Here is a 14,753-nt window from a genome sequence, read left to right on the forward strand (position 1 = left end):
TGGCTCTTTATATAGCCCATTTAACACATTTCCAAATGCTTTAATTAACATAAAGTTAATTAAAGCCTTAATTAACATAAGGTTTCATTGACTTGTCATTCTCCTTGAGAGTCACACAGTTAGAAATGGATATTTTTGTATGCTGTGAGGTAGGGATACAACATTTTTGTTTCTTTTTTTGACGTTTTTATTTGATTACCCAATCTCTATTTGTTGTAAAGTCATATTTTATTCACATGTCTGAAAAATTATGAGTTTTCTATTTTGTTGCTCATGATAGAAGCATCCTTCCCATCATTCAATAAGGGCACCGTTAACAGTATTGAGAACTTTGTGTGTTAAGAAGGTGGAAAGAACAGTAACAGCATCTGGACCTACAGGTTATGTGTTACTCACACTGTATTCTCCCATCAGCCTGCAGATGGTGCATCACCAGCAGCTTAGAGGAAGGTGGAATAAGTGCCTGGTTTTATTACTTTTGGAATGTGCTCTTTAGAGATTGAAATTTGTGAGCATCATTAGAAGTGATCCAGATAAGACAAAAAGAACATCCCAGTTGCCAGCAGTGTCCTAAGGACCAAAGAAAATGACCAAGGCTCAGGTGATTCTGATGTGTTTTATTCTTTTCTGTTTTTCTTATTGGAATTGAAGAAACCTGTATAATACTGATTCAGTTCATTGTCAAAGTGGAGATTTGAAATAGTAGAAGTTAGAGATAAACTGTGACTCTGACTTCAACATTTTGCTGGAGAAGATTAGGATATGTTGATCATAGGATTAACACTGAACTATTGACATTCAACATAATACGTAACTGAGGATGCTTTGGATGACATCTTCCAACTCATAATTAATTATTCTATGGCCAGCTCCTGAGAATCATTGAAATTATATGCTATGCATAGTTTTTAGGAGAAATAAAATCACTTCTTTAGGAGAGTTCACTATTCCATCTGATTTTTGTCTGATTAAGTTTCTTTAATGCTTCTTTCTGAAGGTGATATGTTACATAGTCTACCAAACAGCAACATCCTCCTTAATTCATCTAAAATGGGCCTTGTAGCAATAGTGGTTTAAAAATAATTGACAGCATCTCACCTCCTCTAACTATGGATGCAGGAGAGAGCATTAACCGTCAATGAGGCAGAGCTTAAGCATACCTGTATGAGGCAGTGCTTAAACATACCTGTACCCTCCAGTTTTACAGTTATGACACCAGTATCTTTGCCACAGCCTGCTCCTACTCAGCTCATTAATTTTATGCAGTGGCCATGGACTAATTATAGTCCAGAGTCACAGGTACAAGTTTTTTCGGTAACAGTGTAATTTGGTATCAGAATCAATAGGCTATACATTGGCATTCATATTATAGGACCATGTAGGCACATTTGCTCTTCTTCAGGGAAGGCCTGTTTTCCCTGTCCCCTTTCAGACATTTTTCCTTCTAAACATAGGCTCGTTTCTTAGTTCTATCTTTATAGGCTCCTCTCAACTCCTTTGGGATATCCTCTTCTTCATAGTGCCTGCCTGTCCCACTATCTTGGCTGAAAAACCCTTTCTGGACCTGTCCCATTGGCTCTGTCACTGTGTCCTTTCTGACATGGTCATAATCTCCATTGGTGCAGCTCATGACCCATGAATATTACAGTGCATTGTGCAGGAGCAGTAGGAGACCAGTCCCTATGAGGTAGAGGTTCAGGATGGTCCATGATTTGCTCTGCAGCATCTCACAAACTAAATAGTCATCAAGTAAATAAATCCCTCTTAAAGATGTAGAAGCTGGTGAGTCCCAAATCTATATAGAGGCCTGGTATCAGTCTGGAGGGTTCTCCTCTTTACTGTGTTTGAAAACACTGATGAACCACATCATCAGGTCAGACAACAGTCCAGTGCCTCACAAAATGAAGTTGGTGAATCTGAGGAATCCAAATGGGAAGGGTGGACAGAAAACTGTTGGCTCATGAAGTAGAGAAAGCTCTCAAGTCAGGTCACACAGGCAGCTCATAGTTGCCATTCAAGTAAATGGCTCATGACTTTTTGGAAGCTGGAAAATCCCTAATCTATGAGATCATTCTGAACTCTATGGCTGCAGGGGCTAACAAAACCAAATGTGTCTCACTCTCTCTCACCACACCATGCCTGCAGGCGGTTCTCTCTCTCCCTCCTGATATGATGGCTTCTTGGCCCAACCCAGCACATTCCCTGCCTAGGCAAGATTAGGAGGGCTCCAGATGTCCACCCAATGGCAACAGAGCTAAGATAGGCCCCTTGGAGAGCATGTGGTCAAAGATAGCAGGTTCAAGAGGACCTTGTAATTAAAGTTAAGGCAAAAGTGGCTGAGAAAAATTTGTCCTAATGTTGTCAAGAGTAGATTTTGCTAAGGTGCCCTTTAAGAACATAGAAAGTTGTTCTGCATTCAGGAAGGCAGATATTGCCTGTGAATATTCTGATAATGGTTCTGAGTTATAGCTTCTTGTTCTTGATCCCAAGTTGTACCTGGTTCATTAATAGACCACTTTGATCTATTCTGTAAAGTTTTATTTGGTAACAGAATGCAATTTAGTATCAGACAAAGAGTGGAGTGGAAGGAATGACTTGTGTGAGTATTGACCAAATATGTGGGAGAGCTGAGGTATGTTTGACCTCCCCCTTCTGAACTGTTCCTGATACCTATTGCCACTGAAGGTACAGAGCTTCTTATAATGGTGATACTGCTAGAACTCCTCATTCCATTTCACAATGTACTGTAAACTTGTTTGTTAATATAAACAAGTATGTGTGAATATGAATCTACTCTATGTGAATATAAATCTGAGCTATGTTATCTACTTTGTGTGAATATAAATCTGAGCTATATCTAGCTCATTCAGATAATTTCACTGGTACTCAACATTCTAATTTTATGAGTGGGTGCATTATTTTGGAGCATGGTGGTCCCAGCACTCAAATGGTGATCCTCAGGAGTGTCATTACAATTGGAGCAAATATTGAAGAGAGAGCAGACAGTGGAGAACTGGAGCTCCGCATCCCATGTCAGGACTGAGAAAGCGAATGTATTTTCTAATGAGTATATGTAATGGAGGTTACAGATCTTTCCATAAGGCATGCACATCATACAATTAGCATATACGTAGTCAATGAGTAATATCATAAGCGGGTAACATAATAAACAAGCAAGATGGTGAGGCACCATCTTGACCTAGTGCTAGGTGACTTCAAACCTGCCCTGAGCCCTCCCCAGGCATTTGCTACAGTTATGATGGGTTGGCTACAGAACCTGATTGATCTACAGATAACTTTCAGGCATAGTGAAGTAACCAGCCACAGAAATGGCTCATCTACTATGGTAACTCCTTTAAGACTGCTCCTTAATGGAGAGCTATTGTTGGGGAAGCACATTATTTGACCTGGATAATGTGTATATGAAAACATTCCTTTCTCAGAACAATGGAGATCTTTCTGAAAGCAGGGCTAGTTTTCCATCCCCATGGTTGCCAATGTCTAAATAAGGTCAAATACTTTCTACCAAGTTCTCAGTTTACTACACATTATGGAACGTACAGTTTCCATTACTGTTTTGCTTTCTTTACTGTAAGATATTTTTAAAAATTTTTCAAATGAAAAATACATCATTAAATAGACTCCACTTACTACAGGAATCACTGACATTCAATGATGTAGCTGTAAAGTTCACCCGGGAGGAATGGCAGCTCCTGAACCCTGCTCAGAAGACCCTATATCAGGATGTGATGTTGGAGAACTATCGCAACCTCGTTTCCATTGGTGAGGAGAATTCTCAAGTCATTGACCTTGTCCCTGGCTTTTCCTATCTTATGTGTAAAATCTTTGCAGTGTCTGTTGTGTTCTCAAGAAGGTAGATTCTCATTGCATTCTCTGGTCCTAAGTTAATGGGTAAGGTCTTCTGTCCTTGAGAGAACACCCTTTATTTTGTTCCTCTGAACATGAATTTCCTAGAACTACAACATTCTTCAGGCTTTACAAACTTTAGGCTAATTTTGGTGTGTCTAAGATTCTGTAATTTCTCACACATGTTATCTAGTTGACATTGAGAAGGTTTCTCTCAACTCCAACAAGGAGAACTTTGGTTGGTATTAGAAACAAGGTATAGTGCAATTTTTCAGGGGTATGGTTAAAATACCTTTAGGGGAATTGGCTGGCCGAGTTGATTCAACTGGCAGAAGAAGGCCTTACATGCATAGTAGGTATCGGAAAATGCATAAAAGTGTGTGCTTCTTCGAATGTGAGAGCTCACTTTTCTGTAGCTCTCATGAGATTAGATTTCCAGTTATTTGATTTATACTATTGTATGTTTGCTTCCATAATTTTCTTTCTTTAAGATTCTCAAAACTTCCCCTCTTTTATATGCTTCTACCTTACTATGAAAATCCATCTTGCAAGCTTCTCTCCAGAGAACTCTGAATTTGTAACTGTCCTCTGAATACAGCACATTTCTCCCCTACTAAGTGAGAATGGATTGCCCTTTGCAGTATGCAGCACCATCTTGGATCTTGAACTCCCACCATAAACGGGTCTCCTTAGTGCTTCCTTAGCTTTCCCTAAAGGTTTTGGTGTCCATTTTCTCATTTGTTCTCTTGTCCTTTTAAAGTTTTCTTCATTCTGGTGAAATAAGTTCTTTCTGTTTTCTAAGAGATGATCAAATTGCCTTCTCTGTTGGAATTCTTTAATGGATGTAGTTCTCTATAATTTACTCCTTTTGGTGAACCACATTTATAACTTCTGTTATTTTCAGGTATCTAAAATCATCTTTCTAGCAAGAAAAATCTTATCAGCTTAGGATATATTTTCGCATTGTACCTCCAATTTTTTTCTACTTGTAAGTTTTTTTTAAAATTCGTATGTTTCCCCAATAATTTTGTAAGTGCAAAGGGCATTTTTAATATCCCACATTCATGTTTTTTTATTAAATGTATGTCTGCTATATATTCCTTACTATACAGTATGCCTTCCTTAGGCCCACCCCTTCTTCTTAACAGGTCCAATGCCTGAAAAATGACCTTTGGTGCTTTTAAAGAGCAGTTTGGCTGTATGTTCCAACAGGTATTTTTTTTTTGTTATTCATATAATGCACAGTATATTTCAATATTGTCCTCTCATTTTCTGTCTATTCAACATTGCTCTCTCTCGTTTTCTGTCTTTTGAGTAGTCTTTCTGTTTCCATATGTGCAATGCTGTCCTTGGTGTCATCCTACAACTCACCTTGTTTCAGTCATTAGTCTTCAGACATCAGTCTTGCCTTGTTTTGACTAATGAGCTTCTCCATCATTTCATTCAATAGATGTGGTTGATTTGATTTTTGTTTGTTCCATTCAGAAAGATCCATGTGTTCAGTTTCCATTTCTGTTGTTTAATAAGGAATTTTCTGTAAATTCATCATTGGTCTCAAAATTTTATCAGTAAACTTATGTGTCATTTCTGTCGGTAAGGCCACATTTTCCAATTACTAATACTGTTCCCTAATTTTACAATCATCAGTGTACATGATTGTATGGTTGATCAATGTCAGCCTACAAAAGTTATGTGACATTTTCTATATATACATATACATTTATATATGTATATATATTTAAATTTTATTGGGAGCTCTTAAAGATATCACAACATTCCACAGTTTAGTCACATCCAGCAGTGCTGTACAATTGCTACCACAGTTTCAAAACATTTTCTTCTTAAATTCTTTGATATTAGCTCCGCTTTATCCCCTCTTTCCCCCACGCTCAATTTATTTATTTTGGAAAACAAAATCTGGATCAAAGTGCAAGCAGCCTTATCTCTATATTCCTGACCACAGGGCTTGGACAACCAGTACTAATGTTAGAAGAAAACCTCCACAGCCCCAAGGATAAAGCTAGAGCTGATAATGCACAATCTCCAGATAGAGTTTTCACTATAACTGCCCTCCAGTAAGATGCTAGTATACAGCCACTACAGGTGCCTTTCTTCTTGCTACTCAGCTAAAAGATGCCTAGTTTTAAAAGCAATCAGATTCCCCTTGTCACTATCACTCAAGGAATCAACTATCCCTTTGTCTCTTAAATGCCCTCTGGATGGGTTCTAAGGGATGGTTGTGTAATTGAAGGGCAGATATAGAAAGGCTTTGTATTATTTCACCAATTTATATAGTCTCAGGGCATGCAGCCACCTCCTGCACACACACACACACACACACACACACCCCTACACCTACAGACACCTACCTATATAACAAGGTAGGCAGTATCTTTACCCTGTAGGTCCCTGAAGTAATTTGGGTGAGTAATTTAAGACCAGAGCTGAGGCTGAGGGCAGGTGAAGGGGAGAAACTGGCCTCTGATCAGGGAGAACAATAACAACATTTCTGCTCTTGTAGTTAAAGCTGGTGGCAGATAGTAATGATGCTTGTATGAGGCATCATTAAGGAAGCATGATAATGAGAGGATATTGTGAGTATGATTTTTCATTAGGAGAATGTGACTGGGAGTCTTCTCTAACTTACAAATGTGAATGCCTTGCTCCAACCAGATACCGGGCCTTGCAATCTTCTTTAATTCTGAGAATAAAGAATCGGTCTGCATCCATTCCCTTCTTGGTCTTCAGTTTCCCACAGCCTGATACTTATCAAGAAGTGTTTTAAAAGAGTTCAACATATGCCCACATTTCCACTTGTCCGTTCTGTTGTGCCTGTGCCTTTTGGAGGTGTGCACACTTGGCTCCTATATGAACTCACTGTTAAATGACCTTGCTATCTTATTCCATCATCGGAGATGAAGCCACTCTACCCTGTTTTGCTGTCTGCTTTATCTTCCTTAATTGCACACGCTACTCCTATGAGCCCTTTAGACTGTGGGGATGGATCCCATGCTTTATGTTTGCTTAAACAGTTGGTGCACAAATGTAATAACAATTGTAGTAACTGGTCTTACTTGCAAGCATATGAGTATTAAAGCATCCACTGACGGAATGGTACTTCAGGGAAGATCTTGCAGTGTATTTTTTGATGATGAATATGATGCCAGTCTTCTTTAATTTGTCAGCCTCAGCCTTATAAACCACTTGATTATCTGATTAAAAATAGCCAACTCCAGTCTATTTAGTTGAATAACGCATATATTATCAATTTTTAAACACTGCATTTTGTTTTGACAACTTGAAATTTTTTTCTTGATACAATTTCATATATTCCAACTTCCAATTATTAGAGGATGTTTGTAGCTATTTCTCTTCTCATTTTTTGTCATGGCATGTCAACCACTGAGGGTCCCGAGAGCTCCCCTCCATCCACATCATTACCGTTGACTGTAATTTGAGGATTTAGTACTTCTTCATTGTTATCCCATTGACATTACATCTGAAGGGTTCATGTTCCAGAAGTAGATAGATCACCAGGTATTCCTCCCAGCCCCTATTTCTGGAGATTCCACTAATCCCTGTGCACCATGGGTGATCCTGCTTGTATTTGAAATACTGGGTGGCAGTGCTTCTGGCATCACAGAAACATGCAAGCCACCACAGGACAACACTGAAAGATGAGTGGTGTGAGCTAGAATACAGGCTCCATAAACATAAAGAATGTTTCTGTACCATAATACCTTTCATTTATACCTGTGAAAGTTGTTTTCTCCCAAGTTGAACATTCTGCATTTTTCACATTCCCAACTTTATGTAGTACTCAGTTGTCTTTCAGTAAAGATTGATGAAGTGAATATATCTGACCTCTACCAACTGGAATTATCATGCCTTAGCACCCCTGCAGTCTACTGATCTCCGTGTCTTCCTTGTATTATGTTTGATGAACATTTTCAAGTACCTCTTTAAGCAAATACCAAATCTGTGTTAATTCATCACTTTCATATCCAACTTTTTCTACAATAACTATTTATCATTTGGATTGTTATAAAATTGTATTTCTTCAGTGGGCAATAAACATTAATCATAGCCTTTTATTTATATTCATATAACAGGGATATCACTAAAGATCAACTTTGTTTCAATGCATACTTTTAAGATGTCCATTTAAAGATGTTGAAAATAGTCAATGTTCTTTCCTTTTATAGAAATCCAGAAAGATGACGATCATTTGCTTGAGCACTTGCAATGTTAAAGATGCATGGACAGAACAGAATGGTGCTATAAATGTAATACTTTGGAAAGTACTGTTTCTCAGCACAAACACAATTTTCTTCCAAAGGAAAATTATGAGATGTTTGGCTTACATGAAAAAATTGTAAAATTTGATTTAATCATTCAGGAATCAAATCAGAACAGAAGCAACAAAATACAAAAGTCAGGTGTGCTCAGTGAAGATTAGAAAACTTTTCTCCACATTGAACAAGAGCAATTTTGTACTGAAATGAAATTCCCTGAGTGTGAACCACCCAGGCTCATGAAGTCACAATGCATTCAGCATCAGGAGTCTGATGAAATTGAGAAAAAAAACACAGGCGATAAATGTGGGACAACCTCCATTAAGGACTCTGTGCTCTATGAGCAGCAGATTATTGATATATTAGATAATACCTATGAATGCAGTCAATGTGGGCAAAAATTCAAGAAAGCATCCAAACTCAATGCACATTATCAAAGAAGTCATGAAGGACAAAATCTAGGAAAATCCTTGCAATGTGGGAAAAGTTTTCACAGTGTATCATATCTCAAGGGACATCAGGAACCTCATGTGGCAGGATTGTCCTTTGTATGCAGTGAATGTGGGAAAGGCTTCACCAGGAAGGATGGTCTCACTGCTCATCAGCGAATTCACACTGGAGAGAAACCCCATGTATGTGGTCAATGTGGAAAAGCCTTTCTCAGGAAGGATGGTCTCACTGATCATCAGCGAATTCATACTGGAGAGAAACCCAATGTATGTGGTGAATGTGGAAAAGCCTTTATCTGGAAAAATGCTTTCACTGTTCATCAACGAACTCATACTGGAGAGAAACCCCATGTATGTGGTGAATGTGGAAAAACATTTATCAGCAAGAGTAACCTTACTGTTCATCAGCGAACTCATACTGGAGAGAAACCCCATGCATGTGGTGAATGTGGCAGAGCCTTTATGAAGAAGACTGCTCTCACTGTTCATCAGCGAACTCATACTGGAGAGAAACCCCATGTATGTGGTGAATGTGGAAAAGCCTTTATCTGGAAGAATGGTTTCACTGTTCATCAACGAACTCATACTGGAGAGAAACCCCATGTATGTGTTGAATGTGGAAAAACATTTATCAGCAAGAGTAACCTTACTGTTCATCAGCAAACTCATACTGGAGAGAAACCCCATGCATGTGGTGAATGTGGCAGAGCCTTTATGAAGAAGACTGCTCTCACTGTTCATCAGCGAACTCATACTGGAGAGAAACCCCATGTATGTGGTGAATGTGGAAAAGCCTTTATCGGGAAGACTGCTCTCACTGTCCATCAGCGAACTCATACTGGAGAGAAACCGCATGTATGTGGTGAATGTGGGAAAACTTTTATCCTGAAGAAAAAGCTTATTATTCATCAGCGAATTCATATTGGAGAGAAATCTCATGTATGTGGTCAATGTGGAAAAGCCTTTCTCAAGAAGGATGGTCTCACTGCTCATCAGCGAATTCATACTGGAGAGAAACCCCATGTATGTGGTGAATGTGGAAAAGCCTTTATCTGGAAAAATGCTTTCACTGTTCATCAACGAACTCATACTGGAGAGAAACCCCATGTATGTGGTGAATGTGGGAAAACTTTTATCAGCAAGAGTAGCCTTACTGTGCATCAGCGAACTCATACTGGAGAGAAACCCCATGTATGTGGTGAATGTGGAAAAGCCTTTATCCAGAAGACTGTTCTCACTGTTCATCAGTGAACTCATACTGGTGAGAAACCCTATGTATGTGGTGAATGTGGAAAAACTTTTATCAGCAAGAGTAAGCTTAGTGTGCATCGGCGAACTCATACTGGAGAGAAACCCTATGTATGTGGTGAATGTGGAAAAACTTTTATCAGCAAGAATAATCTTACTGTGCATCGGCGAACTCATACTGGAGAGAAACCCCATGTATGTGGTGAATGTGGCAAAGCCTTTATCTGGAAGAATGCGCTCACTGTTCATCAGCGAACTCATACTGGAGAAAAATCCCATGTATATGCTCAATGTGGAAAAGCCTTTCTCAGGAAGGATATTCTCACTGTTCATCAGCGAACTCATACTGGAGAGAAACCCCATGTATGTGGTGAATGTGGCAAAGGCTTTATCCAGTAGACTTATCTCACTGTTCATCAGCGAACTCATACTGGCGATGAACCCCATATATGTAGTGAATGTGGCAAACGCTTCATTCATAAAGGAAACCTCAAAACTCATCTAGAAATTTACAGGAGAAAAACCTTATGTATGTGGTGAGTGTGGTAAAGCTTTCAGCCAGATGTAATGTCTTACAGCACATCAGAGATTTCACAAAGGAAAAAAGCCCTTTGCATGAATTAAATGTGGAAAATCTTATATGTGGAAATCTGAGTTCGATGAACATGAGAAAATTCCCCACAAGAAAAACTTTCATTGGAGTTAGTGTAAAAAAGGTTTCAAAACCAAGGAAGAGGTGTTAGAGTTTGGCCTGGACCAAGCATAGGAACAGACAATTCTGACTTATGGGAACCCATGTTAAGCACTGCTTTCATGACCCACCTTTGTGGGGAGTGGATCTTCCAGACTTCTACAGGGTACATGGGTACCTCATTGCTCTTCCAGCTTTCAGTGGCAAGAGAGTGAAACCTGGTGTTTCCGGATCACAGCTATACCAAGCAGTAGAATGCCCACCCTGATTCCACTTGAGCCTTCCCCACCTGCATGCTCTTTGATGTATGGGAACAATTAATCCAGAGAATGAATGGACCACAACAAACCTCAGCCTCCACAACCCTGAAACCAGAAGAACTAGATGGTGTTCAGCTTCCACTACTAATTACTCTGAAAGGGATCACAAAAGAGGGTCCCTGAATCGAGTGGGAGAAGAAAGTGGAACAAAACCAAAATGATAAAATAGATCAGGCTTACTGGTCTGAAGGATATCTGGAATCTACAGATTATGGCCTTTAGTGGCCATTCACTCTTGGCCCTGCACTCACTCCTCTGCTTCAGCTTTCAGCCGAATAATATACAGGCTTGGAGGGGAAGAATAACATCAAAGAATAACATACACTTCCTGGAAGATGAACTGTACAAAATCAAAGGAACAGCAGTTGCTTATGGATAAAAACTGTGGAATAAGAAGGAACAGGAAAGAAGGATGAATAATATAAAAACTAAGAGAGGGCAGAAGTGGGAAGAAGGCCGATATATCTTGGGGAACACAGTCAATGTATGAATTGTTGAATTGAAAACCAATTTACTCTGTAATGTTTCAAATCATAAAAAAACGAAGAGTTCATGCCTCATCAATGATTTCATGTAGGACAGTTACCATGTAGCCGTAATGTAACAAAGTTTAACAAACTTTTACCTGTGTTTCTAAATTTTCTTCATATAAACACAAAATTGACAAGCCTTAAATTCAGTCAAGATGGGAAACTCCACAGGAAGTCATATGGCACCACATACCAGTGATCTCATGCAGAAGGAAAGCTCTGGCAATGTAGTGACTTTGCAAATACCCTCTTTCATTTCTCTCAGCGTGTCAGTAAACTACATTAGGATTTTAACCAATGTAGTTCAAGTTGTAGGTTAAAATTCGAAATACTTTGTTATTGTTTTGTTTTTCTGACTGTATGACTAAGAGATGGCATGGAGGAAAAGATCCCCTTCCAGATCTTATCTAGTCGTGATTGAAAAGCTCAACAGATGAATGGAGCCTTTCTTCCAAGATGGCTTTGCCGTAAGTCTGGCATGCTGTCCTGGCTGTAAGCTAGGAATACATACAGGGTTGAGGGTCAAGGCCTTGACCTAAAACTTGGATCTCATTTGGACTGAGATTCTGCCCAACATGATCCCCGAGTGTCTCCTGAAGCTCATGAGATAAAGAAAGTGAAAGCTATATAAAAAGTTAATGATTTTCATTTAAATTAAAATTATGAAATAAAATTATTTAGGCTAATATGGTCTACAACAATGGTTCTCAACTTGTGGGTCACGACCCATTTGGGGTTTGAACGACCCTTTCACAGGGTTCTCCCGATTCCTAACAGTAGCAAAATTACAGTTATGAAGTAGCAAGAAAGACAACATAAACTGTGTTAAAGGTTCACGGCATTAGGCAGGTTGAGAACCACTGCTCTAAGTGATCTATAATTACAATGCAATTCTGAACAAGATCCCAGCATCTTTCTTTAAGGACATGGAAATTACTCATGAAGTTTAAAAAACAATCAAATAGACCCAGGATAAACAAGGTTGGAACAAGCATTAAAGGACCCATGGGCCTTTGAATCTGCTGTGACCCACTGCATCTCCCTGTCACTGACCTGATGGGAGACCCACCACCATCAGGGGGAGGAAGAGAAGAGAGGCAGACATTTCTGTATCAAAGGCTCCCTGACTCAGAAGGCTCTGGAATCCCGATTGCAGGGCGGTGATGGTGGTCTCATTAAGTAAGAAACCACAACAGGCATTTGCCGAGGAATGATCCTGGCTGGTATAAGAGGTGGGGACTATGAATAGTATGCTAATGCACAGGCACCACAGCTCCACGAGAGTCTCTCCAGAGCTGGTTGTTGAAACAAGTTGGATCACAGAGTGATGTGACCCACAAGTATGCCTTGAATTAGTAAGCTCCACAAGAAAGTGTCTCCAGAGCTGATTGTTGAAACAAGTTGGATGACAGAGATGGGAGTGATGTGACCCACAGGCATGCCTTGAATTAGTAAGCTCCTTAGATTCCATTATTTGCAATTAGAAAATTATGAGTTCCAGTGCAGCATTATGGTTTGATTTGAACATATGCATCCACTAATTCATGAACTAATTTATTCTTTGTGGGATCTGAGAGCTATGCATACACCAAACATTCTTCTGCACTGAGAGAAAACCAATAAAGCAAGCAACCGAGCTAGGAAACGAATAAGCTCTTCCTCCAAAAACAAACCCACTGTGATTGCATCTCTTCTGAGTCATTGGAACCTTAGAAGACTGATGAGAACTGCTCATTAGGCTTTCTCTGACTGTAGTTATTTACAGCAATAAACATCATCCTACTCGGGGAACCGTTGACTGGTATGAATCCCTGACCTTGAGGTGAGCAAACAAATCTTATCCCACAGCACCACCACAGCCCTTTATATCTATGCACCAACAAGCCCATATTACAGGGTTTCCTAAATGTCACTTATAGAAGCCAAGTCATAATTTTTAATATTATATGAATAAGGAAGGCCATAAAATGACCTTTGACTTATGGTTTTGAAAAATAATGATGAAAATACCGTGGGACAACCTTTCAATAAAAGAAATGTTTGAGTGAAATGTAGCCAGAGTTCCTTAGAATCAGGACAGTGAGACTATGTTTCATGCAACGTTATCATGATCCCAGTCCCTTGAGAAAGACATCCTCATGATAAAGTAGGGGATCAATGAAGAAGCTACATCATGAGATGGATTGACACGGTGGTGTAACAATGGGCTCAGGAGGCATTATTTTGTTCTGTTGCACATTGAATCACTTAGAATTGGAATGGACTTTGGCATTAACATCAAAAACAAATCAAAGCACACAAGATTCTTCTCAGGTTGAGTAACGATGCCGGGGGAAAGGGGAGATGTTTTAACAAATTGAACTGCCACCCTTTTGGCTAAAGTTGAGCATTTAATCATTGTACCACATAATTTTGTGGTCCAGGTTTACCTAAGTATAACTTACATGCATGGACCTTTATTTCTGTCGATGAATGTTTATCTTCTTGTTGCCCCATGTTTAGGCATTACATAGATTTCTTCCATGTCAGCACTATTGCTATTTTCTGCTCCTGAGTGTTTATTGCGTGGTGCTGCCTTATGCATTGTATGATTTTAGAAGCACCCAGGACACTATCTGTCGTGCCAGAAACAGCTGCCGCTGTTGTGAAAACTAAGAGTGACTCCAATTACAAACCCTGTAAGAAATATCAAAGAAGAATTGATGCATTTGGGTTATGGTGTTAGGGAATACCATTAAATATATTATGGGTGGTCTGAAGGACAAGCAGGTCTGTTTTCACATAAACACATCTTGAATATTTCTTTTTAAAAAAATCTTTTTATTGGAGGCTCGTACAACTCTTATCACAATCCATACATACATACATTGTCTGAAGCACATTTGTACATGTGTTGCCATCATCCTCAAAAGATTTGCTTTCTACTTGAGCCCTTATTATCAACTCCTGATTTTCCCCTCCATCACCGTTCCCCCTTCCATCATGAACCCTTGATAATTTATTACATTATTATTTTGTCATATCTTACACTGTCCGATGTCTCCCACCCATTTTTCTGTTGTCCAACATCTTGAATATTTCTTGGAAGCATTCGAGTAAGACTTCATTGCACTTATTTGGTCATGTCATCATGAGGAACTAGTCCCCGGAGAATAGTCTTGTGCTTAGTAAAGTAAAATGTCAATGAAAATAAGAGACTTTCAATGAGAAGGCTGTAATGATCAGTCCAAACAGAGGAATGATTGTTAGGATAGTGCACGTCTAGGCAGCATTTCATCCTGTTCTACATAGGATCTCTGAGTTGAAGCCAACTCAAGCATACCCAAAAATATCAACACATGCAATATAATCCA

General features: G+C 39.2%; 1 protein-coding gene across 1 annotated transcript in view; it reads left to right on the top strand.

Annotated features, from left to right (window-relative positions):
* Positions 1-10,818, top strand: part of LOC142430514 (uncharacterized) — an 86,154-nt gene extending 75,336 nt beyond the window's left edge. The window contains 3 exon segments of the mRNA XM_075535583.1: positions 8,460-9,466; positions 9,542-10,310; positions 10,745-10,818. Coding sequence (XP_075391698.1) covers positions 8,460-9,466; positions 9,542-10,310; positions 10,745-10,818 — 1,850 coding nt within the window.
* The last annotated feature ends 3,935 nt before the right edge of the window (positions 10,819-14,753 follow it).

Source organism: Tenrec ecaudatus, chromosome 17, assembly GCF_050624435.1.
Source record: "Tenrec ecaudatus isolate mTenEca1 chromosome 17, mTenEca1.hap1, whole genome shotgun sequence".
Lineage (NCBI taxonomy): Eukaryota > Metazoa > Chordata > Mammalia > Afrosoricida > Tenrecidae > Tenrec > Tenrec ecaudatus.